The sequence below is a fragment of the Lethenteron reissneri genome, chromosome 44, assembly GCF_015708825.2.
Source record: "Lethenteron reissneri isolate LAM-NWPU_2019-01 chromosome 44, ASM1570882v1, whole genome shotgun sequence".
NCBI classification, from domain to species: Eukaryota; Metazoa; Chordata; class Hyperoartia; order Petromyzontiformes; family Petromyzontidae; genus Lethenteron; species Lethenteron reissneri.
In genome coordinates this window covers 11,201,821-11,222,647 of record NC_083822.1, presented here as the reverse complement: position 1 = coordinate 11,222,647, position 20,827 = coordinate 11,201,821, and the positions used below count along the sequence as shown (strand labels likewise).

The 20,827-nt window shown below is 43.7% G+C and overlaps 1 protein-coding gene across 1 annotated transcript in view; it reads left to right on the top strand.

Annotated features, from left to right (window-relative positions):
* Positions 1 to 6,808, top strand: part of LOC133353683 (activating transcription factor 7-interacting protein 1-like) — a 39,874-nt gene extending 33,066 nt beyond the window's left edge. Inside the window, exons 14-17 of the mRNA XM_061570113.1 lie at positions 273 to 593; positions 1,097 to 1,215; positions 2,062 to 2,178; positions 3,899 to 6,808. Of these exons, the coding sequence (XP_061426097.1) occupies positions 273 to 593; positions 1,097 to 1,215; positions 2,062 to 2,178; positions 3,899 to 4,309 (968 nt within the window). The 3' untranslated portion in view covers positions 4,310 to 6,808. The remainder of the gene's footprint in view (positions 1 to 272; positions 594 to 1,096; positions 1,216 to 2,061; positions 2,179 to 3,898) is intronic.
* The last annotated feature ends 14,019 nt before the right edge of the window (positions 6,809 to 20,827 follow it).

The following is a 20,827-nucleotide window of genomic DNA, read 5'->3' as shown; positions in this document are numbered from 1 at the left end:
AAATCGACATTTGGCATCTGGATTATTGGTACCAGCCACAGGAGGGGAAGGGTGTCGTCGTGTGCCGAGAATCGATGGGAAGAGCCATGATTGGGTTGTAGAGGCTGCTGCATGATTGAGACTGTCACGTTGATCCTGAATGCAGCCAGGCCTTTGGCATGGGGCGTCTCGACATTGTTCAGTAGGCTCTATGTATTGTCAATAAAGTGGCTTGTACGTGCCACCCAATCTTTTAAGCAGTCCTTTTAACGGCCGTTGTTAATCTTTCGCAGGCAACATAGTAGTGCACGGCCGACAGCCCCTGCCTCATCGCCAACAGCAACAGCAGCAGCAACAGCAGCAGCATCTGCGACCACCCCCACCACTGCAGAGGGTTGTCAACAGCCACGTGGATACCTACGGGTCAATGGGTCCTCCACCACCGTACCACCACCAGCAAGGGGGCAATGGGCACATGTCTCTTGGGCCAGCGGGGACACACATGGGGCCTATGTCTGGCCAGATGATTCATCAGGGGCCACCCCCCACGCAGCAGCAGCAGCAGCTCATCCACATCCCTATGCAGCAGATTCCTCCAAATGTCGCTCTTGCAGGTGAGTTGCGTGTTTGAACGCGAGTAGAATGATCCCGCTTGTGACCAAATCGACCGCAGTGTGCCTGATCTAGTCAGATCTCGGAAGCGTAAGCATGATGAGGCTTGGATAGTGCTTGGCATTGGCGGCCACCGTGCATAAAATAGGTGTTACGGGTTGCTGCGGGGCTACATTGTCAAGAGGAGGCTGCGCAGCGATAATCCATTGTTGTACTGTACTGTTACAACGTCTGCACCCCGCCTAAACTAGTCGTCATTGACCACCGTGGGTGAAGTGCAGTAAATAACCACCCACGCGATGGGGATGCCCTCATCCAGCAGTCGATTGACAAAAATATTGGTGTATGTGTACATATGGATACCAAAACCGAGTTTGTACATTTTGTGACATCTTGCCAACAGGGGGTAGAGGCTGCACTTACTAGGATGGGCTCACGAGAACAGCAAGGTGTACGCTACGTGTGTGGCTATAACTGTGCGTGTTTTTGTTGGGTGTTTCCTCAGCTGTGAACTTTTCCAATCAAATGGGCATGAGCTCCGTGCCCGTTTACTCCTCGGTGGGGGCGATGCCAGTCAACGGCCAGCCTCATTACACACAGCAGCAGCGGCTGGTGGTGCCTTCAGTAAGTTGGTCATCAGTTCGCTCACAAGCATTCGTAAAAAAAGAAAATCCTCCGTGTGTCATGACAGACAATGTTATTGTAACTTAAAGATGGTAATTGTTACTATTACACGAATTTACCCAGGAAAGCCTGGGGCACCACGGTGGCGAGATGTTAACTACCTCGCCCGGCATACAGGAGGTTGTGGGTTCGATTCCAGTCGTGTGACGTCTGTATATTTGGAGTTTGCATTTCTCTCTCCCTGTGGTCGCGTGGAATTTTCTCCCGGGTCCTCCGGTTTATCCATCGACATTTAGAATCAACTTGTGTTTAGAATATTTGGCTCCTATAGATTTTCAGATGAGAATCCACTTCGTTGAGCTATCATTTGTGGCCATGTCGCTTCTTAAAAAGAGCTATACAGCTCAGTGGGACTTACCTGTTTAAATGAACATAGTTTCGCTACACCGAGTCTCATGACTTGTTTTCAGGAGGGTCCTGCAAGGTTTTCAGTTGCTAAATACTTGCCAAATTACTCAATTAGAATATATATTTCAGACATTGTCCCAACTTAGCGAAAGCACATCTCTTAAGTGGTGTGCTTTCGCTAAGTGTGACACACTTAAGCGGTTTGTGCTTTCGCTAAGTGTGTCACACTTAATCGTTGTGCTTTCACTAAGTTGTCCCCACCTGAAGAAGGACGCTTGTGTTGCGCCCGAAACGTCGTGATTTAATTTATTTTAATTTTTTACCTACGTGACTTTACCGAAAAAACCAAAGAGTATGAATCATTGCAGTCACGAAAACTTCAAATCTAGAATGATTTGGATTTGAATGGTAAAGTGTTGACGATGATCTCTTTCTCAGGGTCTTTCAACGCAGATGGTCAACGGATTGAACGGACGAGTGGCTCAGAATATGGTGCGAGTGTCTGCCCCTCCGTCTACCCACACTCAGTCTCCGTATCAAAACAGCTACATAACGGTATACTGCGACACCCACTACACACACACACAATATACGAAGCAAATATTAATTTCCTTGCCCTATACCACAACATCCTTCACAGATGCCTGTTGTTGTTCAGATTGTCATGCTGTCCTTATTTTATTAGCCATTCTCAAGAGATACGAGAACATTTGCGTGGATAAAATGTCGACAAATGTCACGTTATATTCCCGTTGCGTCAATGGATGAGTGTTCACATCTCGGGTGGAATTCTGTTTTCTTTTTTTGTTTTTATGGCTTCTCACACGAGAGACGAGTCCGATTCGTTTAATCTTGCAAGCGTCGTCGCCGTTGGGGTGCAGGGGTTTAAAGCACCTGTGATGTGCTCTGTTCTCCCGCAGAGAGACCTCGATTGTACAAAAAAAAATTGCAACATCACATGTGTTTTATATATATTTGTATTTTTTTAAATTCTTCACTGCACAGTGTTCAAATGAAATTCAGAACAGGTTAATGTGGTCTAAAGATGTTAACTGCAAAAGTGAGTTAATAAATGATGTTCTATATCTGTATGAGAGCCATGAATATTGCATGTTCTTAAATTGGGTAAAATTATATCAAGGCAGTCCCCGCTTTTACGATACAATATGTTCCTGGGAACCTTGTAGTCGTAAATCGGACCGTCATAAATTGGACCCTTATTTTTTTCTATAGACAGTAGAAAATTGCTGATGCATTTTTCCTTTTATCAGCCATATTTAACAGGGTTTAATCGGTGAAAATCCACAAATATACTTGATAATAACAAAAGTTCCCGTGCCAGGTCACATCGGAAAACGAACCCACTGTTAAGATTTGTTTGGAGTCATGTCGGAAGATGCGTCGTAAATCAAGTGTCTGCGTCGTAAACCAAGTGTCTGCTTCGTAAATCGATCAATGGTGGCATGATGTAAACTCGTAAATGTGGATTGTCATAAATTGGACCGGAGTAAACCATAGTGCATGGATGTCCACCCGAATTTTTGATTCGTCTTAAAATATTCGAAATTCAGAGCTAGGTTATGAAATATGTTGGATGATCCGAATATTTGTTGTTTCGGATTAATCCAAAAACCGGAAGGGAAGTCGCTTGCATGCCGTCACGTCCACGCTTTTCCCATCGTAAGTAAAGCTGCGTGGCGTCATGTCACTATTGCTAGTACCAAGACATTTTACATGAGCACATGAAGCACATTATCTAAGTCTGTTTTTGTAAATGCTTCACTGTGCAGTGAAGAATATATCCGAAATCAGAATCTTTATTTGTACTGGAAGAATCCGATGAGCTATAAAGTGCTTTTTCACAGATGTCCGGTAGGAGTGGGACTGAGAGTTACAACAACAAACAATACAAAGTATAGAAAACATTTACTTGACTATTTCTATTTTACCAGGTAAAGCCCACTGAGCTTTTCTTTTTCAGAAGCAACCTGGCCACAAATGATAGCCCAACGAAGTGGCTCATCATGTGGAAATGTATTTAAGCCAAATAATGTAAATAATCAAAATGTATGTTTCTAAATGTGGATGGGAAAAACCGAAATTGTTCTTATAAAAATCCAGGACTTTTAAATCTGAAACCAATCTATAAAATAAAGTGCAATATATAAAATCCATCTTAATACTTCACAAAAGGCAGTGTTGTCGAAGCCATTGCGCACGATGCGAGTGAATTGACATTCAAGAGTTGTCTGTAATCGTCGCCTCTCTTCTGCAGGCCCCGGTGCGTCAGAGCTACCCAGCGCCGTTGCCTGGGACCCCCCCTCCTCCTCCAGGCCTGCCCACTGAGGCCGCTGCCAAACTGCCTCCCCAGAGGCCCGTGTTGAAGCTGGGCCGTTCCGACAACCAGAACGCCATCGTGCTGCAGTGGAACGTGGCGGAGGAGAACCCCAAGTGTGCGCCCGTCGAGAGCTACCACCTGTTTGCCTACCACGAGGACCCCAACAGCCCCATGCCCTCTCAGTGGAAGAAAATTGGGGAGGTGAAGGCCCTGCCGCTTCCCATGGCGTGCACCCTCACGCAGTTCGTTTGCCGCAGCAAGTACTACTTCGCCGTCAGGGCCAAGGACGTCTATGGCAGATACGGACCGTTCTGTGAACCACAGTGCACTGACTTCAAGACCCCTTGATCGTTTTCTGGAGGGTGTTGTGTGTTGGCACCTTGTGGCCCAAAGTGTTGCGCTCAGCTGAACTTGTAAAGTGTTATTTTTACATCCAAGTAACCGACTTGAAGTTGATACCCCTGAAGCTATTCTTCGTGTTCTGGGAAAATAAAGCCCTCCATCTCAAAATAACTTATGTACATTTGTTTCACGAAATATGCTATTTTGAAACTGCCAGTTTGTAATGCGACTATTTTGTACCCCGAGTTGAAAAAAAAACATTAGAACGAGCAGTAACACTGCTTAACCTTCTTTATTTGCATAGCAAATCGCTGATAGGTGTCTGCTGTGAATCGATAAGTGTAGCATACTAGTGTTTGTATATTTTATTTTCTAAGTAATTTACATTCATCTGTACTTGTTTTTATATATGACATGACACTGCATTTTTATGACTAAGGCCATTATTTAATCTGTTTTAAATTAAAACAAAAAGCAGTAGCTTATGTAGACTTTACGGTAATAAATGTTTTATTTTGAAAACGGTATGTTCAATTCTGTTTGTTCCACTTTGTGAACATTTAAGGTGATGATGTGGACATTTCTGTTATCGAGGTTGCTCTCAATGAAGTGGTATGGAGTGCTGATGTGTTCAACCAGGAGGTCTTGCGTTTTTTTGTATTTTCACAGCAACACTTCTTATCTTTATTTGCTGTTAGAATTTCACTACTTGAGTACCCGTTTTCAAAGAGTTAATTTCATTCCACAAAGGTCAAAAGGTGTTGAGATAACGTGTGAAGGAGGAGCTTGTTAACTCGATACAGTAGCACTAGCATCGGCCACAAGTGCCACCCAAGCAGCTGTATTTTGTTGGCGTCGGCGACGACTCGAATGCGGGGAACCCCCGTGAGATATGGTGAGCGGAGGCCATCATTTTGAGGTCATTGTAAAATGAGATTTTTTTAATATAGGGATAGACATTACAACAATCGAACACAAAAAGATGTTACATACATGCCGAAGGTAGGTTAAGTTTGATAACGTAAGCATAAGTGAATTTCAGGTAAACCATCACCGTAACAGTAATGTAACACTTGAAAGTATATTTTAGTAACCCCATTTCTTCTGTGTAGAGTGGAAGTAGGAAATGTGGAAATGGCACACTTTGTTACGTGTGTGCGAGCTGCAAAAGAGAAGCCGTTAATTTTCTTAGTTCCCAAAGTCTTGAGCAATTGGTGCCAAACCTCACCCAGTCAGTGTCTGCACTCAAATCTTATGTTGCTTAAAACTGGTGTGTAAACTTATACTGTGTATTATACAACATAGCAAACTATTATTTTAGTGGTAATACTTGAAGGTGAAGCTTTCTTAGCAACGTTTGTGTGGTAATTGTTCTCGGTGACATAGGGTTAACAACTAAGGACTGTACTTGCAGTGTCTTCCGCTTCTTACGTTTGCCATTAACATGCAGCGTGACCAAAAACGAGCACGCGAAATGGTCCAAATTTAGTTGGTTCCATGTACCATTTGGCTCCGAAGCGCCCTCTTAAGTCATGCCTGGGGGTGGTGGTGTCACTTCTGCTGTCGAAACGACTGAAATTTGCCCGCTGCCATTTGTAGCCACGGCCAGTGCCCATGGACTTTGGCCGTATTAACACAACACAGCCTGGTGCATTTTGTGTAAATCCGCGTCTACATTGCAGCTCTCACCCGTTTATATGACTGGCAGTGTGCGGACCCCCCTGGATGCGGCTTCGACTTGTGTGTTGCAGGTGGAGAACTTGTGGCTTCGGTGACGGAATGCAGTGCTTGTGTTCTTGAGCGGCAGTCGTGTGCCCGAACCGATTGTAACACGTTCGCATTACCGGCCATTGTGTGTGGTATTTTGTAACATTCATTTTAATTGAGGCTTTTTTTTGGACAGAATTTGACGATATCTATCCACGATATTCCCACTGGTTGTAATAAGCAGGCGGGGGGGCCTGGGTTTGGCTTGAGTTGAAACATCAGCTTAAACGTTTGATCCTCCCTTGTTTTTGGAACTAATCACCACCCACATCGTTTTAGTAATCTTAAAACGACAGTGCTTTACATATTGCTGTATTTGTATTCACAGATAGGATATAATAATGTGTTTTAGTACTTTTTAACAATTGTCTTCGTTCATAAAGTTATTTTTGGTTAAAAATTTACCTCAAGATTTTTAGCATTTTTTAAAATCGGGTCGCGACTCGTGAGTAGGGGTCACACATGAGCAGATGCCCGTGCAGTAAAAATGCTTTCCTAGTGGTACACCATGGAGTGAAGTGTTTGAAGGTACATGTTCAGTATGATGGTGTAGAGGACTGGTGCTTAATAGTACAGTTTCCCCATGAAGAGTTCCTGCATTGAGCAGCAGAGGTTTGAAGTTGCATGGTAAATGTACTGCCTCCACCACTCGATGTAGAAACGTGTGTAAAAGAAACGTGTATGTGCACCTTTCCTGTTAATGTTTTTTTAAAGTGGATATAAACAATTTTAAGAATACTCAACTTGGTTAGTGTGCATCCATATAAATGACTCAGTACGTTTTGGATTGGCTGTTGTACTGCAACATTAGAAAAAAATCTAAATGATTACATTTTTATATAGCGTCGTTCATGCAAATTGCATCTCGCAAAGCTGGAAGGCTGCCAGGGGTTGAGCCGGCACCAGCAATTGCTATTTTTCAGCCGCCAATTGGTGTTTATACACGTCGAAGGAAACCAGAGGACCCGGGAAAAAAAAACCACATGCGAGGGAGCAACACTCTATCCCATACAGAAGGGGGGACGGATGATATCGGCCCACACTTTGCCGTCCAGCATTCTGCTGGCAGAGGCCGGAGCATTGCACCTCGATGCTCGTGGGAAGGGGGTCTCGCAACGTATCTTTATTTGTTTGATCCACTCGCTTGCTTCCACAGTGCCGGATCACAGGTGTGCATAGCCACCACCGCCCCGTTACTTTGAAACGGCACTGAAAAATGGTAAACGGAGTATTCTAAACTATACTCTTTGGTTTTTTCGGTAAAGTCACGTAGGTAAAAAAAATCTAATAAATAAATTGTGATAAATTTTTTTTTTAAACCTACGTGACTTTACCGAAAAAACCAAAGAGTATGGACCTTTGCAGTCACGAAAACTTCAAATCTTGAGTATTCTAAACCTGTTGCAAATTATATGCGGAATTCACAGCTCTAATCTTCAAGGCACCATTAATTTGTAATTGCAGGTTTACAATTTGGCAGGAGCTGAAACTCAATAAACTCGTAGAAACGGTAAATCTCGTCGGTGCAGATTATAGCCGATGGCTCGGCTCGGGTCACGGCGCCACATTTTTTTTTATTCCCTTGCGCCAATATTTGATTAATAACGTACATTTCAGCTGCTTTATATAGGCTTCAGTAGTTCGCAAACAATTTTAAAATTGCACGACGTTTGTCCAACCGTGAGGGTTTTTGGCACGAGCCCTGGCCTCGTGACCTGCGGGTTTTAGTGTTACCCGCACCTTGATTATTGTTTGTTTTTTGGGCGGCACGTGCAGAGCCGTCGTCGTTGTTTAACACGTATCAGGCTTTCGCGACCAATATTCATAATCGACGTTTTTGGGTTAGATCGCGTTATTTATAAATGTGTCGTAACCCTCCTCCACCACCCGACACGGCCAATCGGCAAAAAAGTGTTACGTTGACAAAAGACATAGTTCACTGCTTTAGCCCATCGGTGTGTTGAAGCGTGAAACCACAACGTTTACAATTGGTTTCACGCTTCAACACACCGGTGGGCTAAAGAAGTGAACTATTTGTCTTTTGTCAACGTGACACTTTTTTGCTTATTGGCCGTGTCGGGTGGTGGAGGGTTACGACACATTTATAAATAACGCGATCTAACCCAAAAACGTTGATTATGAAAGTTGTTGTTGCGTGGTGCATGCGGTGCCAACGTCGTTCCCTTCTTCTACTTGGTGGCCATGACGGGGAAACTTTCCTTCTTCTCGAGGAACGTGTAGAGCAGCCCGCTGATGATCAGCAGCGGCACGGTGGACCAGGCCAGGAAGAATGGCGTGCCGTTGTGTCCCGGGTGGAACAGGGTGACATTGAAGCACGGGTGGCCGCTGTGCACCAGCGTGAAATTCTGCTGGCAGGCGTTGGCCCAGTGGTGGGCGTGCGAGCGGGCCGTGAAGATGGATGCAGCGATGAGGGCACACAGGCCTGGGGGGCAGAGGAAGGGGTGGAAAATGAGCTGCGTTTGTCTTGACGGGAGTGTGAACTGAAGCAAGCCAACGTGATGAACACCCGGTTGAAATTTTACGCCACAGTAATGTTTTTGGAAACGGTAACATTTTACATTTCTGAAAGATACATTGATGAAATGCAAATTGCATATCAGGATTTCATATATCCTATGGGCATTTGCAAGTGTTTTTTTCATATATGCACTGGATCTAACAAGTAAACCCGTAAAAACAAAGTTTTTCACTATAAATCCTTTATATGCGTGGCGGCGAACTTAATATAAAGGATTTAAAAATATATTCGCCTGTGGAGGACGCGGGGATCGATCCCGCGACCTTTGGCATGGGAAGCGAGGGCGCTACCAACTGCGCTACTCCGCCACGGCCTGTGGAGGGGTTACGCTCTGGGCTCTTGCACTCTGACGTTCAGCCAAAGCCATGAATGCGTTCTATTTGAATATATGTAAAATACTTTTTTTTTGCCTAAAAAGTGTAAAATTTTGGGAATTTTTTTTCACGAACATTAATTGTCTCGCACAACAAGTCTGTGTGCAAAATGTCAGCTCGATTGGATCACGGGAAGTGGGATAAAAAACGACCGAAAGGTTTGCACGGTCGTAAGCAAGCAAGCAAGCACGCAAGCAAGCAAGCATGCGAACTTAATATAAAGGATTTAAAAATGGTCAAAATCGCATGCGGATGTAATTCGAGAGGTTTTTTTTGTTGCTATTGCATTCATGGTGTTGAAAAGGGAAATCTTATTTTTTTCCTGGGGCCGCAACGAACCGAAGCCAGACCTCAGCCGGACCCTGTGCGCTTTCTCACTTCACAGGCGGAAGATCAAAGACAGCCCCCAGCTTTTGATAGGAAACCCAGACAGAGTGCGTCGACGAAAACCACCACTCATTTGTGTGGCTCACGAACATTGATATTGAACTTTCGTTTCGATGTTTTTTCACACACAAATCTAGCCATACGCCAGAAGTACACGAGACTATTAATTCTTGCTACTGATAATGCATGGACCGCATCTCGGTTCAAGGGTGGTCCAGGTGTCTTGTGACCCCAGTTTAATTCTCTAAAACTTTTACAGTAAGGTTTATTTAAAACAAAAGTGAATATTCAATGGGAAAAAAAAAACCTATGTTAGGGGTCAACGCATTGGGGATCACAAGACATCTGTACCACCCTGTCTATTCCGTGTTCCTGTCAATGTGCGCATTACCAGCTGAGCACTGCAGTAGACCAGGAATGCAGAACTTCTTTCCGCATTTCATCTTCAAGACCTCCACCATGAACATGGCTAGCGAGGCCAAGGAGGCCAGGATGGCCAAGATCATGAACGCCTGCACCGCCTGCACCCATGCTGCACCACACACACACACACACGGACCGTAAGCGTCCATCCACTTTCAAACGACAACTTAAAATCGTGGCTCTCGCTACGGGACAAAGACTAACAAACGGTGACATTTTAATTTAAAGCTTTAGTGACTGCAGGGATTCATTTTCTTGGTTCTTTCGGTAAAGTCACGTAGAAGGGAAATAATAAAAAAATAAAACATAATAAAATACAATTCTCACGACGTTTCGGCCACAACGCAAGCAGCCGTCCTCAGGTGAAGAACGGCTGTCGGAAAGACAGCGTCTGAATTTCAGACGCTGTCTTTCCGACAGAATTTCAGACGCTGTCTTTCCGATAGACCTGTTCTTCACCTGAGGACGGCTGCTTGCGTTGTGGCCGAAACGTCGTGAGAATTGTATTTTATTATGTTTTATTTTTATTATTTTATTATTTCCCTTCTACGTGACTTTACCGAAAGAACCAAGAAGGTGACATTTTATTCGTTGAAAATATTTCACCTGGAAAAAATCGTATGAGATGGAGCGTCTCATTTGTAAGGGTGTCCAGGGTGTCGTCACAAACATAGCGAAGATAAAGTGACCAAATCAAAGGTGCTAAGCCACCATAGGGTGCCCAATTGTCAATGCTTGGCCAAACCAAAAACCAAATTCGTTTTTCATGTATCAACCACTGCTACCCTGAGTATTAGTGCCAAGGTTTTTGGCTCAAACGACAAATCTGGTTACTCCATTTTTTCCTGTTAAGTAAATAGTAGCGAGGTGCAATGCCCCTCCCCCATCTCTACCCCCCTCTCTTCCCCTATCTCTCCCCCTCCTCTTCCCCCCATCTCTACCCTCTTCCTTCCCCCATTGTCTAACACACCTGGACTGCGCCCTCGCCTTTCAGCTCCACCTCGATCTCTACCTCCCCCTCTTCCCCCCCCCTGTCTCTTCCCCCTCCCTCCCCCCATTGTCTAAAGCACTACTTGTACCTCCCTCTCTCCCCCTATCTCTACCCCCCCTCTCTCCCCCTGTCTGCCCCCTCCCTCCCCCCATTGTCTAACGCACTCGCTCACTTGAACTCCATGTACTTGTGGTGCTTTGCTCCTACATTTGCGCTGGCTGCCCCGCCCATGCTGTTGACGCCGCACAGCTTTGCTCACTGGAAGCTTTTCGAAGTGGTTGCATTTGGAGGCTTGCCCCCCCCCTCTCTCTTTTCTCTCCGCCTGATGAAGACCGCTTGTGTCGAAACATCGTGGTTTTTTGCTTTTATTATTTTCTATTTTTTTATTACAATTACATTTTAGTCTTTTTTATTTTAATTTTATTTTCTATCTACGTGACTTTACCGAAAGAACCAAGAATATTAAATTTTGTCAATTTGAAATAAAGTTATCATACGTGTTAACTAGATGAGTTTTCAATGCACACAATAAGGAAGCTGACATCCACCTTCACGATGTGATCAGAGCGAAATAGACTTTTGTTTTAAAACGTAGATTTGAATAAAGCTTATAAGCTGCAACTGATAATGCGTTACGATTGTTTTTGTATTAAGGTCATTTATGATCATAAATAGCAAGATCAAGATTTCACTGTAGCCAAAGCCGTTGAATGCCCCACACCTCTCCAGCGCCTTCTACCCTCCACAGAACCTGCAGCTGCTGCCCTGCAGACTCTACACCTCCGATTAGCACAGTTGGCTACGTACGGTGCGAAAGAAGTTCAACATACATACAAATGGAAATATTCCCCGTGCTCGCCTGTGACTTTTCCGCCCGTCACTATGTAAAACGCAGGGATTGTGGCCTGACATCATCCCCACCATCTGCTCTTAGGTCTACCCCGTGGTCGCCGGACTCGTGGAGACCACTCCAAATATTTGCCTCGGTAATTGTCCTCTCCTCCATCCTTATCTGAAGGCCCCACCCAGTGTCTAGCCACAGTGCCTCAGACCGCCAACCAGTGCATGATTCCAGTTAACAAACCTGCACCATCTCCCGATACGTTCCATTCATTGGCTACCACATTCTGATGAGCCCCCCCTCTCCTCCCCCTCAACTTGCTTTTAAGGGATTACATCTTGAATCATTGCCTCACTTGATGCAGCTAATCCGGCTGTGACGGTCCCACCTGATGACGGAGACTTGTGTTGCCTCCGAAACGTCGTGATTTTTGTTTTATTTTATTTTTTATTAATTTTGATGTTTTACCTACGTGACTTTACCTAGAAAAAAACCTAACAATATGAATACCATCTGAATACTCCCGAGTCATCCCCTGTGTTGATTCCTGGGCTTTATATTTTGTGAACCCCATGAATGATTTGAGTGAATACTTAGGGCCGATATCAAACACCATGCATAGGAGACAATACAGCCTTGAAAAATAGCGTGCCTTTTATTTCTGTGCGGTTGCCTAGGTGTTATTGGCTAGAACCCTCCATGTTTACCTTTGGACCAATTAAGCTCTGTACAGCAAGCGTGTGTAAATATGCCACGCACTGTCTTGGTGGATTTTGAGTGACAATAAAAGCTCAGTTTCACCAGTCAACGCAGCAGCTTTTATTTAGCAGGCCATGCCCCTGCTGATGAGACTGAAAGTTTAAAAAAAACCCTCCTTGAGTTTGCCTGCTTATAAACAAACGCTGCTCGAAAACATTGATCCCAAAAAAACAAAGAGCCATGGGATCAACATGCGGACGTCGTGCGGAATTAGGAGTGGTTCCCGATAAGTAATTAATGATCCCGTTTAACACGTAGGCTTTCGATGAGTTGATGATGACGTCACCTTGTTGCTGCTCTATATAAGAACGGGAGATAGAGCAGAGCCTCACCATTCTGGTGAATTGCCCGATGATGCTGGATGCAATTACCAGCGAAACGTCGTACTCAAATTGTACATGTTGTGGTTTCACGCTTCAATACACCGGTGGGCTAAAGCAGTGAACTATTTGTCTTTTGTCAACGTGACACTTTTTTACTGATTGGCCGTATCGGGTGGTGGAGGGTTACGACACATTTATAAATAACCCGATCTAAACCCAAAAACGTTGATTATGAATGATCCCGTGTCAGTTGGACTTGTGCTCAACACTCGGTAATGTTTTATTTAAAGCTTTCGTGACTGCAGGGATTCATATTCTTGGTTCTTTCGGTAAAGTCACGTAGAAGGGAAATAATAAAATAATATAAATATAATTTGTCCAGCGTGCATGATTCTCTAATACGGCACTGGCTTTCAATTTAGAATTATAGGCTCAGAGCGGCACCTGGCGACTTAAGATCTTGAGTGGCGAATGTCCGCACACGAACTTCTAAATAAAGCAAGTACTGGAGGTTCAGTGACACCTGGTGGTTCGATTTGAGTACAGCTGCGCACTGCGGACAGCATCAGGCGAGGTCACCAGCGGATGTGTAATATTTAGCGTTGTTATTAATGACAACAGGGATAGCAGTACACCCTTAGCATGTTTCTAATGTTCGCCTTCTGTTATATTACTGTAATGGTGACGTTTAACAATCATGTTTTCTTTAAAGGAGCCTGGTACGTTTGTAGCTTGGTCATATATGACTCATACATTCCACGCCCTATTCAAAAGCTGCGTTTTAATACAAATTAAAGAGGCGACAAGCCACACACACACCATGGCTGATATTTGGAATGTATCTACTTAATAAATCAGAATATGGATTTATACTGGAGGAATCCGATGTGCTATAAAGCTCTTTTTCACACATGTCCAGTCGAGTCGAGAATTATTTCGTTTGCTTCCTTTGATAAACGCAATCCGCCTTAGTGCTGACGTGTGACATCTGTACTTGACGCGCCGTGCAGTGTGGGTATATTAATTAGTGCCACGCGGGAATCATCTTAGTCCGTCCGTGATGTTGGCCTGCACGCGAATTATGTTGCTGCATTTTAATGAACAAAAATACGCTTCTGCAAGGAAAATAATGTCACCACTATTTTTGCAAACGTCTTAAAGCTCTATACTCTTAGGTTTTTCGGTAAAGTCACGTAGGTAAAAAATAAATAATAAGAATATAATTGAAATAATGATTATTATTTCAATTATATTCTTAATATAATTATATATAATTGAAATAATAATAATTAAAGTCACGTAGGTAAAAAATAAATAATAAGAATATAATTGAAATAATATTATTAAATAACTAATGTAGTTATTTTCATGTATTATTTTTTTAACGTAACCTTACGGAAAAACCTAAGAGTATGAATCCTTGCAGTCACGAAAGCTTAAAATCTAGTCCTAAATCTCTTTACACACGTGGCTTGACCTAACGAGGTCTAACACTGCAAGCTTGTGTCTTGTTGCTCAGGCCCTGGACTTTCATGGAGGCATGGAGTGGTGGATTAAATATAGACGAATCAATTGATGATGATCATGGATGATGATGAATTCAGTTACAGAACGAGCAGGAACCACGTCCACGCTATAACATGCAGTGTGTGGCTGCTTTAAACACCGTGAGTGTGCCCGCATGCCAAACGTTAGACCAGAGGTCGGCAACCAACATAATAATAATAAGAAGAGCCATTTTCTCCTAATTCGGTAAAAAAATTAAATCAATAGATCAATTGCCGCAATACCATGCGAATAATGTCACGAAGCAGTCCTTAAAGAGCCACATTCGCGACTCCGGATCCGCAGGTAGACGTACAACAGATTTTTTTTTTCCAAATCAGATTTTGAGAATTACCAACCGCTGACGTCAGCTGTTGTGGACACAGATCAACCGCCTGCTCACCGTGCTAAAAATGTGGCCCCTTGGTTATGTAAGCGGTGATGCAGCCGGTGATGCAGGCTCAGAGTGCGAGCCCCCTTTATCAACAACACCAGACAAAGGTCACCCCCTGTAGCCTCACAGACAGACTGTCAGGGCAAGCGCTGTTAGCGAGCACCTATGAAGGCCGGCACGGCACACGAGGGGGTGAGTGGCCAGCACCACGCCCGATGTTTACACACCGCGCCGGGAAATCATTTGAGGCCGAGTCGACATAGGGGAGGCCCAGGACCGGTTCAGACAATTGTCAATGGTGTTGGCCGTGAGCGGGAATCGAACTCGGGTGTATCAGCCGCATACCTGTGAACCCCTTGTCAGTGCCAACCGTATTCTTGGTTCTTTCGGTAAAGTCACGTAGAAGAGAAATAATGAAAAAAAAAATTATTGTTAAATAATATAAATATTAAACAATAAAAATAAATGTTTTTATTATTTTATATTTATTTTATTTTATTATTTCCCTTCTCCGTGACTTTACCGAAAGAACCAAGAATATGAATCCCTGCAGTCACGAAAGCTTTAAATCAAAATTTAGTGCCAACCTTATTACAGACCAATTCAAGCGTAATTGGTCACCTCGTGCCCTTATACTGCCGGGTCCACTGCGGAGCGCGCTAACGACTGCACCACCGCTCCCCCCCACACACACACGAGCACACGCGCGTACACAGAATGCAGTGGTGCGGTGAGCGATGTCTCTCAGTGTACCCAGCTCTTGTGCGCCCTACCGTTCGAACAGCCCTGGGTCCCAACGCAGCAGGTTCCCATCCGGCTGTAGATGCATTGTTGCCAAAGGAATCCCAGCACTTTGGTATTATTTGGCCCATAGTATTGATACCAATTCTGAAAAAAAGGTACCGCATCATCATCATCAGCAGCAGCCATAAACAATTGTTGGATGTAGGTCTCCCAAGGCCAACGCAAATCTATCTTAGCATGAACTTATTTCGTCCATGTAAAATCGGTATGCGGCAAAAGTGTTGATAAATCAGCAGCCCACCGCTTAAATCGGTGGCGGGGTTGGTAAGGATGAACGTATGGTTATGTAATAACACGGGGAGAAGTCTACAGGACTTTATAACTAAAAAAAAGTGATGTTCTGCTTAAATGAGCATTGGAGGCATTGGTGCTCATCTCTTGTTGACTCCAGTCGTGAGCCAGTGGTGGAAATTCCTCATTCCCATAACGGGGATGAGTCTATCCATAGGACAAGCAATGTGGACTTCCCCACAAAGTGGTACTCACTTTATCGAGCCCAGAAGGATGATGTGTTGAGTCAACCCTCAAACAGGGTTGGAACTCACAACTCTAGTTGGGTTTCAATTCTGCAGCAAGTGTGGCAGGAGAGGGCTTTTACTGGTAGGAACCTCCTGGTTACACCAGCCCACAGGGGATTATTGTGTCCGTCCGACCGTCGTGCATCCAAAAATGGGAGGGGTGGGGCTGGGTGGGGAGGGGAGGGTGGGGAGGGGCTGGGTGGGGTTTAGAGGGAAACCCAATAAGCCTAGAGAGAAACTCAAGAAATCGAAAAAGAAACCCAAGAAATCTAAAAAAAACCCAAGAAACAGAGAGAAACACAATACATCTAAAGAGAAACCGAAGAAACAGAAAAACCCAAGAAATCTCAAGAGAAACACAAGAAACCAAGAGGGAAAACACAATAAACCTAAAGAGAAACCCAAGAAACTCAAGAATCCCAAGAAACCCCCAAGAAACAGAGAGAGCCCCAAGAAACCTAAAAAGAAACTCAAGAAACCCAAGAAACCTAAAGAAAAACCCAAGAAACAGAGAGAAACCCAAGAAACCTAAAAAAATAACCTCAATATTTAGATATTTAGTAAACACCCCCATAGCAAGTGAAATTATAACAATTATAACCTTGGATCGTTAGTTTATCTCAGAGAGGCTGCGAGTAAAGAACACATCTCGTGGGGATGACCCCCCACTTTGCGGCAAATGGGGCCGAGGGAGTTATTTTTCAACGCAACGGCCGTGAGACAACATCAATATTGTGAGAAGCCGTTAGCAGCAAGGGTTGAATAATCCTCGAGAATTGACACGTATGTTCATAGATGAGATCCAAATTGAACCGAGACCCTTTGAAAGTGGTAGAAAGACTTACGGATAAGGGAATACAGAAAGACCGTGATTTCTCCACCTGAGCGAAGGGGTTTGGCATGGAGATTCCCACACCCATTGCGAGGTGATGTTTGCATGCGACGTACGGTGAACTTTTTTCGCACCGTACGTAGCCAACCGGGCTGATCGGAGGTGCCCCAATCCGTGTACCAACCCTCGTGTGTTCAAAGGAAACGCGGACAACAGGAGCCAGAGAGAGATGAGTGAAATATAATTGGCAGAAATTAGTTTTTTTGATTTAAAGCTTTCGTGACTGCAGGGATTCATATTCTTGGTTCTGTCGGTAAAGTCACGTAGAAGGGAAATAATAAAATAAAAAAATATATAAAACAATAAAAATTCTCACGACGTTTCGACTGCAACACAAGCAATCATCATCAGGTGTGAAATCCACAGCAAGAAAATGTTTTGAAAATTATTCTTGAAAATTATATCGCTGTGGATTTCACACCTGATGATGATTGCTTGTGTTGTAGTCGAAACGTCGTGAGAATTTCATTGTTTGATATTTTTATTATTTTATTATTTCCCTTCTACGTGACTTTACCGAAAGAACCAAGAATATAATAGAAATTAGGTTTTCTAAAAAGAAAGTAAAGAAGGGACCGACGCTGGGAAAGCGGGGAGTGGGAGCGAAACGCGGATTCAGTAAAAAGGACGAGATTGCGATAGTTTTAGCGAAGATAAAAAATAAAATAAATGAAAACAACTAAATTAAATCACGACGTTTCGGGCGCAACACAAGCTTCCGTCATCAGGTGGGAAAGTATGGCCTGCTGCTGATGCAGACTGTTTTAAAACACCGAAAAAACCAAAAGTATGAATCCTTGCAGTCACGAAAGCCTCAAATATAGAATTACGTTTTAGCGAAGTTTCCTTTAAGTTAACTCTCTCTTCCACACAATAGGAGGTAATGTTTATGACGAGATTGTCAAAGTCACATTTATTTTAATTCTAGGAGCTGGAATTTAGTCGAATTAAGCGTAAAACAAAATTTAATGCGACGGTTATTTCTTCTTTTTCTCCTCTTAATGCTTGTCATTGTTAAAGGGCCAGGTTCACTCAACAACAACCCCGAGGGTTTCAATGACCTGCGGCTGAAACCCGGATTACGAACCCAGATCGTCGGCAGTGACCTCTGAGCCACTCGTGGTCACCTCACCGCGTGCCGAACTTAAGGCGTTATCCACCCGGAAACGTCGGGCATGGATCACGTGCCATCAATTAGTTGTTTCCTCACCAGTCACAAAGGTCGTCAATAAAAGCCTCGTGACAACCTACATTGTCCAATGTGCTGGCCAGGAGCAGCGCCAAAGTCAGCAGGTGGATGAGCGCCACTAATATCATCATCTTCTTCATTTTGCCTGCAGCCTCGTTGGCCTGTGCTCTGCAGGAAACGGCAACGAACGCACACTCAATCAATCAATACAACTTTATTTCGATAGCACTATTCGCGCAAAAAAATGCAATACGTCGTGCTTTACAGGCATGAACAATAAAAAATAAATTGTAGGCAAAATAAAATCAAATAATTCATATTCTAAGGTTTTCGGTAAAGTCACGTAGGTAAAAAATGTAAATTAGAATTAATAAATTTTATTTTTATTTTACTTTTATTAATTTGAATTTGAATTTTTTACCTACGTTACTTTACCGAAAACCTTAGAATATGAATCCTTGCAGTCACGAAAGCTTCAAATCTAGAAAAAAAATCAAGTAACACCTGTGCAGTAAAGACATAATAAAAAGAACACATTCAGAAAATGCTAATTAAAAGCAAGTTTAAAAAAGTACGTTTGAAGATTTATTTTAAAAAGTGTATACTGATTTTGAATCACTCAGACTCCATGGCAGGCTGTTCCACAGGTGAGGACCGTACACACTAAAAGCCACTTCTCTATAGGTTTTGGATCCTGGCCTTTGGGACGACTAAAAGACCAGTACCAGAGGATCTGAGGGATCGTGTTGGTTCAGATCTTAAAAGCATGGGAGACCATAATACACGTGCCAGACCATTCAACGACTTAAAAACCAATAGGAATAATTTTTAAATAAATTATTTCACCGACTGGCAGCCAGTGCAAGGATTGTAAAATGGGTGGTTATGTTGAGTGCTCTTTCAGGTTTTCGTCAGAATACGTGTCGCTGCATTCTGAATTAGTTGCAGTTTACTTATTAATGTCTTCGGAAGACCAGAAAGAGGAGCAGAACTTGTAAGGAGAATCAGTCATGCGCAACCTCAATCAATGCCTTGGTTCAGATGTGTAAGTGTCATAGCTACATTGCATTTATTTCTCAGAACTACAGTCCATGAAATAACTCATTGTGACACGTGGGATATTTTTGCTGATCGTCAAGGAGCATCAACCACGCGAGCTCCGGTCATCCTCACAGCAGCGGCTTGTGGCTAGCCATCGAACAAAGATGGGTCACCACATCGCACGCTTTCAGATGCGCTTCCGCGGCCGTCTGGAACGCTCTTCCGATATTAGGAAGCCACGGGAGCTATGCGCTTTTAAATCTAGATTGAGAACGTATTTCTTTACGTACGGTGCGAAAGAAGTTCAACATACATATGTACAAAGCCACGTTACGAGAGACCAATATCATCCTGAGGGTGGGTTGGCCATCGACATCGCTGAGATGCACTTTTGCGGTAAAGTCCATTGTTATAAGAAACATTATAATTCTGTGGTGAACAATATTCTTTGGGTCCTTCGGTAAAGTCACTTAGGTAGAAATACCAATACAAATATCGCGACGTTGAACCACAAGAGTTTCAACAAAATTAACCATAGCCAATGTTTGCAATACCAACGACATTCATAATAACACAAAAAGAAACAAAAACAGCGGAAAGGGAAATGCAGAAGAAAAAAACAATCCGAGGAACACTCCTTTCTTCGTCTATCACTAACGACGGCTTTAACATTGAAGCCACAAGCTCACAACCACCCACCCACCCGGCCAACTTTCTCTCTCTTACCTAGAGCGGGAGCAATCGGGGTTGTTGACAATGGGACGGGCAACAACGGTGACGACGGTAGATCGACGGACGGACGGACGGTGGTGGCTGTGGTTGTGGAGGCCGCTGTGTGGGCTCCGGGCTCGGGCGAGAGGGGTTTTGAGGAGGACACCCAATTAACGTGTCCAACGTCACGGGGTGTACCGTGGGATCTCCAACCCTACGACTCGCACGGACTTCGTTTTTCTTTAATCGCTGGGTAAATTCCACATCACGTGCACCGTTTCCCACCGTGGAGCGTTTTTTTTTATTTAGTTTTTTTTTAATAAGTCCAGAGCTTTTTACACTGCCTCGGAACGAAGGCGATATTGAGGTGCGTGTCGTGCACACACGCATGTGTGGGGCTCCTGTGAAGTGTGGAATGTGTTCGCACTGCTTGCTAAGGGCGCGCACAACACGTGTGTTTGTGTTTTGAATGAAAATCAACGTAATTGTCATATTTCAAAGGATCATCGTAATTGCTTTAACAATGCTTCTACTGAAGCACGCCTTTAAATTACGTCCGGATCAACAACACTGTAATGGGTGTAGTTGATCGGGTAATGTACTCTCAGTTTAATTACTTCATTATTCCTCATGCCCCTGCCCTCTGGCTGCGATGGTTCAGCTACGGTGCCTTTGTATTTTTTTTCGAGTGTCGTGACATCATGAAAACACGCAGAGCCACTTGTATATAAATACTAACGAGAGAAAACCAGGAAATTCGGTAAACAAATGCATTTGCCTTCTACTCGTACAATTACAGTGATGGTTACGCTGAAGACATGTATGTATGTTTAACTTCTTTCGCACCGTACGTAGCCAACCGTGCAAATCGAAGGTGCGGGGGAAGGACAAGGAACAGATGACGCGGGGACACACACTTCTACACGCCACTGCCTTTATTAAACAGATTGTCAACACATACCTAAAATCCCGCAGTGCAAATAAAACCAGGAAAACTTGTTGAAAATCCGACAATATTTTTTTCAT